This window comes from Lactuca saligna, chromosome 5 (genome assembly GCF_052625555.1).
Source record: "Lactuca saligna cultivar CGN05327 chromosome 5, ASM5262555v1, whole genome shotgun sequence".
Classification (NCBI taxonomy): Eukaryota; Viridiplantae; Streptophyta; class Magnoliopsida; order Asterales; family Asteraceae; genus Lactuca; species Lactuca saligna.
In genome coordinates, this window is record NC_136421.1 from 313,592,927 (window position 1) to 313,608,748 (window position 15,822).

The 15,822-nt window shown below is 31.0% G+C and overlaps 1 protein-coding gene across 47 annotated transcripts in view; it reads right to left on the reverse strand.

Annotated features, from left to right (window-relative positions):
• LOC145048633 (uncharacterized) overlaps positions 1-15,306 on the reverse strand; it is a 30,309-nt gene extending 15,003 nt beyond the window's left edge. For 11 of the 47 annotated variants that reach the window (XR_013682977.1, XR_013682978.1, XR_013682971.1 and 8 more), the window contains exons 1-31: positions 15,034-15,296; positions 14,678-14,788; positions 14,540-14,578; positions 14,254-14,477; positions 14,060-14,188; positions 13,950-13,982; positions 13,473-13,547; positions 13,263-13,330; positions 12,983-13,075; positions 12,226-12,858; positions 12,018-12,141; positions 11,702-11,928; positions 10,048-10,141; positions 8,519-8,611; positions 8,322-8,371; positions 7,848-7,900; positions 7,741-7,776; positions 7,572-7,621; positions 6,965-7,062; positions 6,671-6,794; positions 6,371-6,579; positions 5,134-5,679; positions 4,714-4,794; positions 4,250-4,438; positions 3,383-3,494; positions 2,545-3,312; positions 2,173-2,445; positions 1,552-1,977; positions 875-980; positions 643-770; positions 488-564 (exon numbers count right to left, since the gene is read on the reverse strand). Coding sequence is in view for 1 of the 47 variants with exons in the window: in XM_078997181.1 (XP_078853307.1) it covers positions 488-564; positions 643-761 (196 nt within the window). In the remaining 46 variants the exon portion in view is untranslated. Of the gene's footprint in view, positions 1-487; positions 572-642; positions 771-874; positions 981-1,275; positions 1,383-1,551; positions 1,978-2,172; positions 2,446-2,544; positions 3,495-4,249; positions 4,439-4,713; positions 4,795-5,133; positions 5,680-6,370; positions 6,580-6,670; positions 6,795-6,964; positions 7,063-7,571; positions 7,622-7,740; positions 7,777-7,847; positions 7,901-8,321; positions 8,372-8,518; positions 8,612-9,227; positions 9,365-10,047; positions 10,142-11,701; positions 11,929-12,017; positions 12,142-12,225; positions 12,859-12,982; positions 13,076-13,262; positions 13,331-13,472; positions 13,548-13,949; positions 13,983-14,059; positions 14,189-14,253; positions 14,478-14,539; positions 14,579-14,677; positions 14,801-15,033 lie in introns of all 47 variants that reach the window. The other 36 variants (XR_013682987.1, XR_013682986.1, XR_013682985.1 and 33 more) reach the window with 34 other exon arrangements.
• Positions 15,307-15,822: the final 516 nt, after the last annotated feature.

Here is a 15,822-nt window from a genome sequence, read left to right on the forward strand (position 1 = left end):
AATGTTATAAATAATTTTTTTTTTTTGTTTCTTCAAAAATCTTTAGTAGCCCTTGAAAATTATTTATCATCTAAAAAAATGGCCATGTGGGTGTTCTTAAGAAAATATGGTTATATTGTTACAGCGGTTTGCAAAATATAGCTATTTTGATAAATATCTAAAACAAATCAAATAGAAATTAAACTCATCGATGAAATCTATGTCTTATAGTGGTTTGACATCTGATGGCAAGTCAACGTTTTCAAAATCAACACCCTTAGCGCCACTCTATCATGTCAAACCAAATTTTGAAAAGGGAAACCAACAAAACTTTGCAACCTCATGAAAACTGAAATTGGTCAAATATAAATTAAACTCAAACCGAGAACCATAATGTTTATTATATTTGGAATCAATATATGCAATAGAATTGTAACTCCAATTTTAAAGATAGAAACATCATATCAAAATAACCTGTGATTTTATGAATGAAATTCAACTTTCTCACCAGTAGAATTATTGATAGAAGAGTTTCTCATCTGAGTCCAATCATTCAGATTAATCTGTTGGTCCTCATCCAGGTGCCTTTCTCCTAACAATTATGGAGTCATCATACATAACATTTATGCCAAAAATAATTGTCATTTGTGATATGAGATATACCTGATGTATCTATGCGGTATTAACCTTGTTAAGCTCCTCATAAAGCTTCTCAAAAAATGAAACCCCGATCTTTGTTGGTGACATGAGAAAATTTGTGTTGTATACTTCTCTAGTATCATGTTGCCTTACTGTTTCAATAGTTATAACATGTTGTGGTTTTATCGTCAAAGTTAAACAGTACAAACATTACAACAATCACTACAAAAAACCTAAAACTTATATCTTTATTCACCTAAAAATTGGCTTCTAATCCCATTTGTTTTCTGTCCTAATACATCTACCTGGTCCACCACATCCACTTCTTGAATCAACCAAGGATCTCCCTATCGATACATCATCTGCAGCAAAAAAAATAGATGAAAAAAAAAAAAAAAAAAAAAAAAAAACTGCAAGGTCAAACATACAATGAAACAACCAAAAAAAATGACATGAAACAGATTAAGAACTGAATAAAGCTCACTGACAATCTCACATAACCAGAATCAAACATTTTAGGTAATCAGTTTACCTATTGGTTTTCTGCAGAAGTTTAATCACTTTAGGTCTTTTTAAAATTGATTCAATTGTGAAAAAAAATATTATATTGTAACTTTTATTCCATTCAAAAAAAAAAGTGGAATATGGTATATATACCCATCAGGCTATCCATTGCCTATGCTTTCCTTCTAATATTAGATGACACAAGAACTGGATCAGAATCTTTCAGAAGTGAGTCATGCTGCTCAATCAATTCTCTACTTCTGAACATTCATTCCACACGTAGAGAGGGTGAATAAGTCAGATTTTTAAAAAAATAATAATAATATATTTTTATATATGTTACAGACATATAGACATTTTACGATTATAACCTTTTGTTTATTACTTATGTTGATGTGTTATTATTAGAATTATAAAAACTTTTCTTACCTTGAAAACCTTAGGAGCATAATATTTAGATCGGTAATATTCTTCTCTTCTCTTGTTTAGATGGCAGCCTCCAGCAATATAAAAAAGTTAATGTTTGAACATGTCAAATATAAGCTGACCATACCATTTGGAAACACGTAAAAAAAATGTTAATTTTTACAATTTTGAGGTATCGTACTGAAAAATCAACAATGTTTTTGGATAAAAATAATAACTTTTTACAATTTTAATGTATATAATGAAAAATGAACCATTTTTTTGCTTTAAAATTTGAACTTTTTATAACTTTGAGGTATTAAAATGTAACTCAAACCAACCAACGCTTTGATGTGTGAGTGGGACGTGTCATCTAATGATTGGCAGAAATAGGCTTTTACTTTGGTCAAGTTGAAAAGGCCAAAAAGCATGCTTCAAGTCTCTCAAAATCTGCATAAAAGATTAATAAATTATGTGAATAATAGATATACCATGGCTGACTTCTCAAATCAACAAAAAGACTGTTGTATTAATACTCTAAAAGACTGTTGTACTAATACTCTAATATGCATAAATTCAATAATATATTTACAGATTTTCTTCTACTTAATGATAAATAAGCTTAGAACAACAAAAAAGACAGACCTTCAGTAACAGTGATTCAGTTGTCATGATATGTTGATGATCAGACTCTGTACTTCTCTGTTTAAGATAGCCTCCACATTCAAAGCATCTTGAAGATCTCAGAATATACCAATGAAAGCATACACATTGAACCCACACGATGAGTCAAAACCTGATCATACAATAATACTTTAGTCTTTCTGTAGATATAAATAGTAAAAAGTTTCATACAAGTCTACGAAGATAAACTGCTAGTTGCTCCAATTGATTCCTTGAGTTGCTCCTACGAAAGCCCTAAATAAAAATCAAAATTTGAAGGAACCATATTGTACTCTAAGTTGAATTTATAAAGAAAAAATATAATTTACTTTCAGCAAGAATTGAGAGATATACCTTGTCAACATACATGTATCTCTCTAGGCACTCGAGGAAAATATCAGGAGATGATATAAATGATGAACTGTAGCGTGAGCAGTAATCCAAAGAAAGATCATCTAATCTGTCAATAAAAGCATCCACAGGAAGTGGTACAGAAGAGTGACAGATGATCATTTTCAGGATTACATGAAGGTGCACCCAATTGATTGTTGGTGTAAAGGAAGATCACCTCGAGTAAGCATGAGGCATTAGAAAGGGAAAAGTCAAAGCAAGAGGTGGAAAGGAAGCAGAAATAAATCATATAATCACTCTAAAATATCAAATTACATCCTGCAAATTACTTAACGAAACCGATTGATTATCAGATGTTAATTTACACCAACAACAATATTCCCTTCGTGGTAGGTCTTTTTTTTTTTTTCTTAAGAAGACTGTGAAGCCATATCAATTTTGAAGTGAAAAACATGTCAAAAGCAACAATTATGATTAGGATATCAGTAATCCCAAAGCGAAGTAAAGATCTTCCATAGGAATAAGCTACGATTATAGCATATTCAATACCACACACACTACAAATACCGGACACCTAATTACCTAAACCGTATGCTTATCATTTGTAATGGCATAAAACATGGAAAGAGGAAAACTTACAGCAGGGAAACGCATATCGAGCTTCTTCTTCGTGGCGTTGATACACCAACAAATACAATTTGAAGAATTAACTTAAGAGGAGAGTAGGGTAGGAAGTGGAGAAGATAAAGCTGACCCAATTTTGAAGGCGGTCTGAATAAAAATAATATAACCTTTTAAAACAAATCCGTCTGTTGTGAAAGCACGCAGATTAACCAAAGACCTGAAATTATAAGTCTTCTTTGACTCCTCGTCCTGGAGTTAAAGGAAAATCATCGTCTTCGCTTTGTTGATCTGTCAATAGATCTTTGTCTGTGAGAAATCACAAGACGTACCTAAAGCAGAAACACAGACGGCGAAGAGCAACATCATAAGCAGGCAAATTGAAACAATTATTAGAAACAGTGAAGATGGCATGTGAGGAGCAACAATCCCAGCTAAACGGCAAGACTGTTTGGAAGACAAAATTCCCGACATGGAATAATTGTGTAAGAGGAACCATACATACCTAATGAAGAAGAAGACACGAACGCAGAATCGTAAGAGAATTCCAAAAAAAACAAAAGAGAAAGAGATTTACAGAAGAAGGGTAGCGAAAAGATGTGAAAAATAGAAGATAAGCATAACATAAGTTTTAAGTCGGCAACCGGCATAAATTAAAAATTAAAGCAAACCTACCAGTGTGGCAAATCTAGAAAAGCAATGAAAGTTTCGTGGCCCAAATGGAATTGGCAAAACATCACTGTTACACCGACCTCTTAATGGAGGGAAAAAGGGGCAACCAACGTTCAGGAGAAGAAGATAAGGACCAAGTAAACGAAAGTATTGAGTAGGTAAAACCCAAATTCCAGTGGCAAAATAAGAAAGGAGAAGACTTCTGTGGCCAAATAAGAAAGAGAGGAAAGATAACTGTAGCTAAGCTTTTAGGAATTGATAGTATATATAATGTTTTAAGGACCAAAATCAATACGAAACCTTGGAATAAGGAAAGGTTTCAATTTTAGACACATGGTAAAAATCAGAGAGCAGAGGGACCGTTTTTGTAACTTACTTAATATAATGGTTAACTAAGAGTGAATATATGTATAACCTTCTGCCAAACTAAGAGTGCGAAGTGCATCTTCCTGAATTCGACTGTTGTTGCTTCCATGAAGCACATTTCCCTTTTTGCCCCCGGTTGGGGACTTCTCTGATTGGTTCACGGGCCATGCCACCACACTGAATACCGGTTGGAAGTATAGGCAACAGACCTGCATACCTAAGACTCACTGTTACCTTGCTGCAACACAAAGCTCCAAACTTGTTAAAAGACCAAAATACCCTCAGTATACGCATTGAAGATTTAAAAAAAAAAAAAAAAAAAAAAAAAAAAAAAAAAAAAAAAAAAAAAAAACATTATTTACAAGAGTGATAGCCAAGTTTGTCTTTCATTATTGTTAAATACTAATTTGTCCCACATAGCATATAGGAGATGCAAGATATGATATCAGAAATATTATATTCTTTAAATTATGGAAAACTAAAAGTACTGAAGAAAATTTTGTACATTGTTACCTTTATTAATTGATTCTTAACTCTTTGCATTAAATGCAGCTGCATTAGACAGTCTTTCTCTTAGACCACCAGATGACTTCACTGCATTCATATCAACACTGAATTAAGTACCCACCTAACTGAGTATCATCAAAAAGCCTTACTGATTAAAAAAAATACATAAATTTATCATATACTCGGTTTGTATAATCATGGAACACAGTAGGTCTTGATTTTGGCATATATGTCATCCAACAATTTCAAGTTGTCAGAAGATACAGTGTAAAGTTTTGTCCCCCCTTAAGTTGAAAGGAAACAATAGTTTTGTCATGATGTGATTAGGTACAATAAAGGAAGATAAGGATATAAGATATATGACTGAAAAAAGCATGCAAAGTATTAGAACAAAATAATGGTGTGAAACAAAGGGATTTTACTTACACATCCGATGGTAAGAAAAGATTCCCCAGCTTTATCACCATGTAGGAAAAGGAATAAGTTCCACTTATGGTAACAAAAGATTCAACTTTGGTAGGCTGTAGCAATAACATAATATTGTAGGGTGTAGCAACATCATCTGGTTTTGGTGGACTAAAAGGGTGATGGTTGGGTTGTTACTTCCCAAAAAAGCATCAATTCATATGGCAAAGAAATCAGTAATCAAATGGCTGAAATTATGAAATGTCAACTCAAATCAAAGAAATTCATGTTATTGGGAGATGTTTAGGTCAGTTATTATTCTTCCCTGAAAATATATTTTTAACATGCATGGTAAATAGATGGAGTATACATACGAACAAAATACTAAAATACACTTAATGGGAGACATATAACAATACTCAACAAATATTTGAGAATAATCAAGAATCATACCTATGTATCATAGGAATACACCAGTGAGAATCAAAATCAACAACTTCCTGCCATTGACATGTGATTCAGGTTTTGAGTTTAGGAAGCAAGGGAAGATAGAATCATTTATTTAACCTGCATGCATCAAATGCATGTAATGATTTTAAGGTCAACGAAATTCCACAAGTTTTTTAAATGAAGAATTATGGTTTGATCAAAATGCAACATCTGCTTCTTTTGATTCATCTCCCATTAGTGTAAGTGCCTCACCAACCCATAATTATATATATGCAGGCACGATTTATTAGAAGAGAAACTATATATTGATATGCAGACAATATTCACCTCTTTACAAACTTGTTCTGTTTTCTTAGCCGAGCTTGCAAAAATAGCAAAAACCATGTTATTTTTATTTTTAAAATGAAAGTAGCATGTTATTTTTGTTTAAAAAACGAAAGTAGCATGCTTAGTTTGTCATAAACCACCACCACAATACAACAACAGAACAACATCAGTAACCACTCACAAGTCATAACCATTGTTTACAACTAATTAGCCACTTAATTTTTTTTTTGTCAATTTAAGACCTCTAAATGATGTTTAAAACAATCATAATAAAAATATTATAAAAATGGTTCCCTTGCTTTCTGAGTCCTTATTTAAAATTTTCATATTGATTTTGGCTCTTATATACCAAAATTAATACGAATTCTTGAAATAAGGAAAGGTTTCAATTTTGGACACATGGTAAAATTCAGAGAGCAAAGGGACCATTTTTGTAACTTACTTAAAATATTGGTTAACTAAGAGTGAATATATGTATAACCTTCTCCCAAACTAAGAGTGCGAAGTGCATCTTCCTGAATTCGACTCTTGTTGCTTCCATGAAGCACATTTCCCTTTTTGCCCCCGGTTGGGGACTTCTTTTATTGGTTCATGGGCCATGCCACCGCATTGATACCAGTTGGAAGTATAGGCAACAGACCTGCATACCTAAGACTCACTGTTATCTTGCTGCAACATAAAGCTCCACACCTGTTAAAAGACCAAAATACCCTCATTATATGCATTGAAGATTAAAAAAAAATTAATTAATTACAATAATTGCATTTCTTGTACAGATCACCAGAAACAAAAGCAGGCTGCCCTTCAGGTGAAATCCATACTTTCTTAACATAATTGGTTTGGCTAAAATAAAAGGTAACACAATAAGATGCCTGTTCAAGCATCACAGCTGAATGAAGACACTCCTGCAAAAAAATGAAATTTCATCTGTAAAGATCTACCAGGCATACTAAATAAGTGCTCAAGGTGTTTTCCATGCAGTATTTGGCATCTTTTTAGAAAAATAAGCACATCATTTCCTGAAGATAATAAATAAGCACAAGTTTTAAAACCAGAGGGGTATTTAAGGATATACACAAACAGGAATCATTCAAGATTGGTCATTTGGCTTTCCTTGTCGGATTCTTCATTGTAAGTTTTGGTTGATTTTCACACCATATCTTTATCGCTAACCTGTTCAGACATTCAAAAGCATTAAGAGGTAAATTCAGCTTTCATAATAACAATCTTTATAAGAAATAACATTGACTTAAGAGTACTATAAGTTGTTGAAACACCATATCTTTATTTCTAACCTGTTCAGACACATTTAAAAGCATTAAGAGGTATATTCAGCTTTCATAATAACAATCTTTATAAGAAATAACATTAACTTAAGAGTGCTATAAGTTGTTAAAACAGCAAAGCCTTCATAGTGGTAATCCCTATAAGTTTATATTTTCTTTTTGACAGATGCCAACCAAAATCAAAGTCAACATTTGGCCCAGTTATCAGAATTGCTCCGATAGCAAAGAAAACTCATTCTCATTTAAACAACGTTTCACATTTTATAATGACAATGTTATAATCCTAAAATGTTGCATATATTGGTTCTAGGTTGCATATTTTCTTCAACTTGTAAGCAAATGTTGCAATTTCCTATCAAAAATACACTATAAACTAGTATTTAGATTTTAGACTACCTGTGCATTATCAGCATTAAATCAGTTTCATCACTTTGCTCCATCTTAAGCTGCATACACAAAAAAAATACACATCTTATGAAGGAAATTTAATTACAAAAGTCTGTACATAATACCATAAGCTTTTTTTATTTTTAAAAGAAATAATTAAACAATGAAAAAAGAGTACTATAAGTTGATGAAACACCATATCTTTATCTCTAACCTGTTCAGACACATTTAAAAGCATTAAGAGGTAAATTCAGCTTTCATAATAACAATCTTTATAAGAAATACCATTGACTTAAGAGTACTATAAGTTGTTGAAACACCAAATCTTTATCTCTAACCTGTTCAGACACATTTAAAAGCATTAAGAGGTATATTCAGCTTTCATAATAACAATCTTTATAAGAAATAACATTGACTTAAGAGTGCTATAAGTTGTTAGAACAGCAAAACCTTCATAGACCATCAAAATCCCTACAAGTTTATATTTTCTTTTTTACAGATGCCAACCAAAATCAAAGTCAACATTTGGCCCAGTTATCAAAATTGCTCAAAGAAAAACTGATTCTCATTTTAACAATGTTTCACATTTTATGATGACAATGTTATAATCCTAAAATGTTGCATATATTGGTTCCAGGTTGCATATTTTCTTCAAAAATCCGGGTTGTTGTGTATATAATAACAACTAAACTCTTCAACTTGTAAGCAAATGTTGCAACTTCACATCAAAAATACACTATAAACTAGTATTTCGACTACCTGTGCATTATCAGCATTAAATCAGTTTCATCACCTTGCTCCATCTTAAGCTGCATACACAAAAAAAAAAAAAAAAAAAAAAAAAAAAAAAATACACATCTTATGAAGGAGATATAATTACAAAAGTCTGTACATGTTACCATAAGCTTTTTTTATTTTTAAAAGAGATAATTAAACAATGAAAAAAGAGTACTTACACATTGCTAAATTCTTTTTAACTCATCAGGAGTTTGCTCCTTTTATCATTGTATGCCTTCATAAAATTCTATAACTGGGTGTTGTGCATAATCCTGAAGAACACCTCATTGACAAGCGGTAATCAGAATCAAACATGTAGGAAAAAAAATAAAAGAAAATTTTTTAATAGGTTATAATCCTGAACAACATTCTACTTTCAGAAATCTACCCAGTTTTAGCAAATGTATTACAAATACAAAGTGACTTCACTGCAATAATGTCCTAATAAGCAAAACAATTGAAAGTAGAATACTGCAATATTCAATAAAGAATCTTATCAGTGCAATTGATCAGAAGAAACCTTCAACAAAAAGGAGAATTTAAATAAAAATGATTCCCAGTATTTTAATCTTTTAAAACAAGTGCAGATAAATTAAATTAAGTAATTGTACCCGGTCCCAATCCACCTTAAAAAATAACAATAAACTACTTAACATACTCTCCAATAGCTCCATCAAATATTTGTAATCTCAGAGGGTTTCAGATGCATACATATAGTGGAAGCAATATGCTGATGTTATTTTCCAGTGTTTGCATAATTTATACAATTTCAGTGAATAGAGAGAGTATAATACAGTGAACTTAGGCATGTAGACACAAAATTACCAATGTTAGAATCATTGATATTTGATATAAGTATTAATAATAGCAAAATGATTAGCCCCAAACCTTATTGATTCATAGCTGGAGGGCAAAATGGGTAAACTGATAAGCGAATTGATTGGTACCTCTTTATATTGACCACTTGTTTTTAAGTTATAACATTTCAACCCACGAAAGACCACATCATGTGGCAGTTCCTTTCCCTGATGTCCCAATTCGTTAAATAAAAAGTAGACTTTTTAAAAAAATAAAAGAATCGACTAAATAACAAATATCTTTTGTAAAGAATTTCCAGGCATGCATACTAAATAAGTGCTCAAGGTGTTTTCCATGCAATATTCAGCATCTTAAAAAAAAAAAAAAAAGCATATCATTTCCTGAAGAAAATAAATAAGCACAAGTTCTAAAACAGAGGGGTATTTTTGGAAATACACAAACAGGAATGATTCAAGATTGCTCATTGTAAGTTTTGGTTGATTTTCACACCATATCTTTATCTCTAACCAGTTCAGACACACTTAAAAGCATTAAGAGGTAAAATTCAGCTTTTGTAATAACAATCCTTTATGAGAAATAACATTGACTTAAGAGTGCTATAAGTTGTTAAAACTTGAAACAGCAAAAACCTTCATAGACCATCAAATCCTTATAAATTTATATGTTCCTTGTACTAGATGCCAACAAAAATCAAAGTCAACATTTGGACCAGTTTCACATTTTAAGACGACAATGTTATAATCCTAAAATCCAGTTTGTTGCATATATAATAACTATTAAACTCTTTAACTTGTATTTACATCTTGCAGCTTCACATCAAAAGTACACTATAAATTAGTAGTTAGACTACCTGTGCATTATTTAATTACACAATGTTATGAAAAGTTACCTCATCAGGAGGTTGCTCCTTTTATCACTGTATGCATTCATAAACTTCTTCAGCTGGGTGTTATGCATAATCCTGAAGAACACCTCATTGACATCTACATAATTTGTACAAAAAACAAGATGCATATTAGAAATGGGACTATTATCAGTAAATAACACCAAAAATAACAACCACCTGCAATCAAACTATTAGGGTACACATGAATTTTATTAATTCATGGTTTCATCAATTATGAGAACATATATTTAGATTTATTGCATCAAGAACATGATGGAACAAAGGACCCAGATCTTTTTATGTAACTACAAGTCTTGCTGCAATAATCATTTTCAGAATAGAGAGTAAAAAACCCTTTAAACAAACATGTAGGAAAACTAAGAGAAAATATATTAGTAGGTTACATTTAAAAAGTACTATGCTATAACTGTTTAGATTTTCAAAGTATAATGTCCAATTATGTTAACTTTTCCAAGTGTAATTAACTAATTATTTATACACAATTTTTACGATAAAAGAATTAACATTTTTATAGGAAAAAGTTAAAACAATAATATCTTAATAGGTGAAACTATAACAATGTCATTTAAAGAATAATATGATTGATGATTACATTTTCAAAATATAATGTCTTATTAGGGAAAAAAATTGAAAATATAATGTTAGAATTGGCAACGATGGTTAAACGAGTTTAGATTTTAAAAGTAGAACGCATTAAAACTACAATGTCTTGGGTTAGATTTTGAAAATATAATGTTACAGTTTGGAGTATAATCAACTGGTTAGATTTTGATTATGAAAGTATAATGTTTTAATAATTGGTTTTAAACCTTAGCATTTAAATAGTAATCAAATACAACATCCTATTTTCCTTTCATCTTATTAAAGCATTCTACTACAGAAAATCCACCCAGTTTTAGCAATAACATACAAATACAAAGTGATTTCACTGCTTAATTAGGTGAATTTTTTAGAGTATAATGTCACAATATGATAAAAAAAAAAATGGAAGTACAATGCTATTAATGGGTAGAATTTTCAAAGCATAAAGCCCTAATAAGAAAAGATGAAAGTACAATGCTATAATTGGGTAGACATCTAAATGTATAAGGTGAAAGTATATGCATTGTTGCCTGTAAGATATATTATCAGACATATTATATTCTTTAAAATATGGAAAACTAAAAGTGCTGAGGAAATTTTTGTACATTGTTACCTTTGATAAGTGATGCTTGACTCTTTGCATTAAATACACACCTAACTGAGTATCATTAACACTTAAAGTAGCATGTTATTTTTGTTTGAAAAATGAAAGTAGCATGCTTCGTTTGTCATAAAAATGAAAGTAACATGCTCTTTTTGTCATAACAATGAGGGTAGTATGAGGGTAAACTAGTCAATTTTAAATTTATACAAAAAAAAACATGCTAATTCGCCACTGAACTTTTTTTTTTGTGAGTTTATGACCTCTAAATGATGTTTATAACAAGGCCTCGTATCGATTTTGGTTCTTATTTTAAATTTTCATATTGATTTTTGGCTCTTATATGAATGTTTTAAAGACCAAAATCAATACGAAGCCTTGAAATAAGGAAAGGTTTCAATTTTGGACACATGGTAAAAATCAGACAGCAGAGGGACCATTTTTGTAACTTACTTAAAATATTGGATAACTAAGAGTGCGAAGTGCATCTTCTGCATAGGATAATCGAACTGGACTCTTGTTGCTTCCATGAAGCACATTTCCCTTTTTGCCCCTGGTTGGGGACTTCTTTGAATGGTTCATGGGCCATGCCACCACACTGAGTACCAGTTGGAAGTATATGCAACAGACCTGCACACCTAAGACTCACTGTTACCTTGCTGCAACATAAAGCTCCACACCTGTTAAAAGACCAAAATACCCTCAGTATATGCATTGAAGATTAAAAAAAAACATTAATTACAATAATTGCATTTCTTGTACAGATCACCAGAAACAAAAGCAGGCTGCCCTTCAGGTGAAATCCATACTTTCTTAACATAATTGGTTTGGCTAAAATAAAAGGTAACACAATAAGATGCCTGTTCAAGCATCACAGCTGAATGAAGACATTCCTGCAAAAAAAAATGAAATTTTTTAACAAAACTCTCAAACAAGTAAATAATATTTTTATTCACAAGAAGAGAATTGATTATTACCTACCAAGTGGCATTTCCTTTCCCTGATGTCCCAATTCGGTTAAATAAAAAGTAGACTTTTTAATTAAATAAAAGAATTAACTAAATAACAAATATCATTTGTAAAGAACTACCAGGCATACTAAATAAGTGCTCAAGGTGTTTTCCATGCAGTATTAGCATCTTTTTATAAAAATAAGCACATCATTTCCTGAAGATAATAAATAAGCACAACTTTTAAAACCAGAGGGGTATTTAAGGAAATACACAAACAAGAATCATTCAAGATTGGTCGTTAGGCCTTCCTTGTCGGATTCAAAAGAAGAGAATTGATTATTACCTACCAAAAATCAAAGTCAACATTTGGCCCAGTTATCAGAATTGATCCGATAGCAAAGAAAACTGATTCTCATTTTAACAATGTTTCACATTTTATGATGACAATGTTATAATCCTAAAATGTTGCATATATTGGTTCCAGGTGGCATATTTTCTCCAAAATTCCAGGTTGCTGTGTATACTAATAACAAGTAAACTCTTCAACTTGTAAGAAAATGTTGCAACTTCACCTCAAAATTACACTATAAACCAGTAATTAGACTACCTGTGCATTATCAGCATTAAATCAGTTTCATCACCTTGCTCCATCTTAAGCTGCATACACAAAAAAAAGTACACATCTCATGAAGGAATTATAATTACAAAAATCTGTACATAATACCATAAGCTTTTTTTATTTTTGAAAGAGATAATTAAGCAATGAAAAAAGAGTACTTACACATTGTTAAATTCTTTTTAACTCATCAGGAGTTTGCTCCTTTTATCATTGTATGCCTTCATAAAATTCTTCAATTGGGTGCAGTGCATAATCCTGAAGAACACCTCATTGACAAGCGGTAATCAAAATCAAACATGAAACATGTAGGAAAATATATATATATATATATATATATATATATATATATATATATATTTTAATAGGTTATATTTTCTAAGTATAATGTCTAAGTATTTTAATTTTCAAAGTGTAATGCCTAAAAAAATAAAAGAAAATATACTCTGTTGTATAATCATGGAACACAGTAGGTCTTGATTTTGGCATGTCATCCAACAATTTCAAGTTGTCCTACATGAATGAAGATACAGTGTAAAGTTTAATCCCCCATTAAGTCAAAATGAAACAATTTCAACTTGTTATTTTTGTCATGATGTGATAAAGTACACTAAAGAAATAATTTATCATGAACTTAATTTGGAAAGAACATAACCTTGAATTTCTTACTCCACGATAAAATTCAACTGAGCCACTATAGCACACCAATATGATCTGGTTATATGTTTACCTAAGGAACATAAGATATATATAACTGAAATAAGCATGGATTGGGCAATATTAGAGCAAAATAATATATGAGGAAACAAATGGCATTATCTGATGGATACAACTTAATTTCAAGATTTCCATCAGTAACATTTGCAATCAGGTTTCCCAAACCTTATCAGAATGTAGGAAAAGGAAAAAGTTCCACTTATGGTAAGCAAAGATTCAACTTTGATAGACTTGAAAAGAAAGAAAAAAGCACAAGGAAACAAGAAATAGAAACCACTTGTATAACATATTGTACAAGTGGTAAAATATCCAGAAACTGACATTTATGCCCCTGTTGGAGTATTCCTTTGCCACAGTTTTGTAAAACTCATATACTAATAAAATACTAAAATACACTTGATAAGAGTGAAACTACCTTTTTCTTTTTCATCATAATCTTGGCAGCAGCCTGAAAACAAATATATAAAGATTTAGTAAAAACACAACAATACTTAACAAATATTTGAGAATAATCAAGAATCATACCTATGTATCATTGTCTACATAGGAATACACCAGTGAGAATCAAAATCAACAACTTCCTTCCATTGAGATGTCTTCATCCTCATCAACAAACTATCCTTTATAATCCTTGGATCATCGGTTGAGATCAAACTAAAAGACAAACATGTGATTCAGGTTTAGAGTTTAGGAAGCGAGGGAAGATAGAAATATGTAACCTGCATTGGTGACCACTACATCAAGCATCATCCCCTATTCCAAGAAAGAAAGCATGATAAGAGTCTCTATAAGTTTGAAATTAGTATAAAAAAAATAATGAAATACACTTAAAGATCCAAAAAACATAAATTTGTGTGTATTTTGTTTTTCGCCTTAGTAGCAAGTGAAACAGAATGAAAATCCATGTTAGGAGTGCAGCCAATGGTGATCTTTGAGCATCTATCTGCATTATTAATGAACCATTAATTCAAAATATTTGGAAATTAAGTGCATCAGTGCAGATACCTGGTGATAAACTGCACTTCAAATCTTGAAAAATAATATCTGTAGTGACCCCTTGGTATTGACACATGAAATCAAACATGAGTTTCTCAAATTTTTTGCTTTGACAAAATGATAAATGATTCAACGATAATAATTAACCTCTCAGTGTGAATGGAGATCGATAACATTGTAGGCTAAAAGAGGCCCTTTTGTAGTACTTGCTGAAAGGGCGAAAACAACAATCCAAGCACAGTGAAACTGCACGAACCCCTGAAAGAAACTCTGATTAAAAAGAATAAATAAGAAAAGTGATACATATTTCTGAAGACAGACAACTTTAACGAGAAGAAACAATATGTACTTTTTTTTAAAGTTACAATACAAGTGGTGCAGTTTTAAAATCAGATCTTACAGGAAAAAAAGTGGAAATTACACCATCTGAATTACAGAAAAAAAAACCCTAGAGAACTAAAATAAAAGGAAGAATGAGAAAAACGAAAAGAATGAAAGCTTACAACGATCTTGTCAATTTATTTGGATTGTAGACAAGGTTGTGAGTGAGTGGCGAAGGACGGCGGTGCTTGGGTCTCCGAGAAGCGGAGTTACAGAGAACGCGGTGAGTATCTCCGGCGGTGTTTGGAGAGCGGGATGAGTGACGAATGAAGAACGGTTCGTTTGTATATTATGCGCCAAATACACCGACCCAAACTTTTTGACTTCCCAATTCCCAAATCCAACGGTTCCTTTTTAAAACCTTTCCAAAATTAACAGCCGATTATACCCGAAACTACTAGGCTCAAAATCATTTATAAAGTCAAAAACACTTTGACTCGGCTAAAAATCATCATTAGGAGTAAAAGCGTTACTATAATACTACTATTAATAAAATTTACATGTACGGTCCTTCATATTATACATTCATTTCAATTTCGACTTTTGTATTTTTGAATATAAATAATTCATATATATACCAATAAATTTTACATATACAGTCATTTACTTTACATATTATTTTATATATTAATATTTTATAATATTTAATAAAAATAATATTACATGTATGATTTTTATTTCACATATTATGTTTAATATAAATACATGAAAAATACTATAATCACATATTTGTATTAAATAAAATATATTAATTCTTAAGATACGAGACCTTGACGTTTTAATTTCTTAGTTATTGTTTTTTTATCTTTTATATTTTTTAATTATTGTTTTTTGTGAAATAGATAAATCGAACTTTTTTATCGAATATATGTTCAAATATTATATCTAGCATCATTTTATTTATATTATTT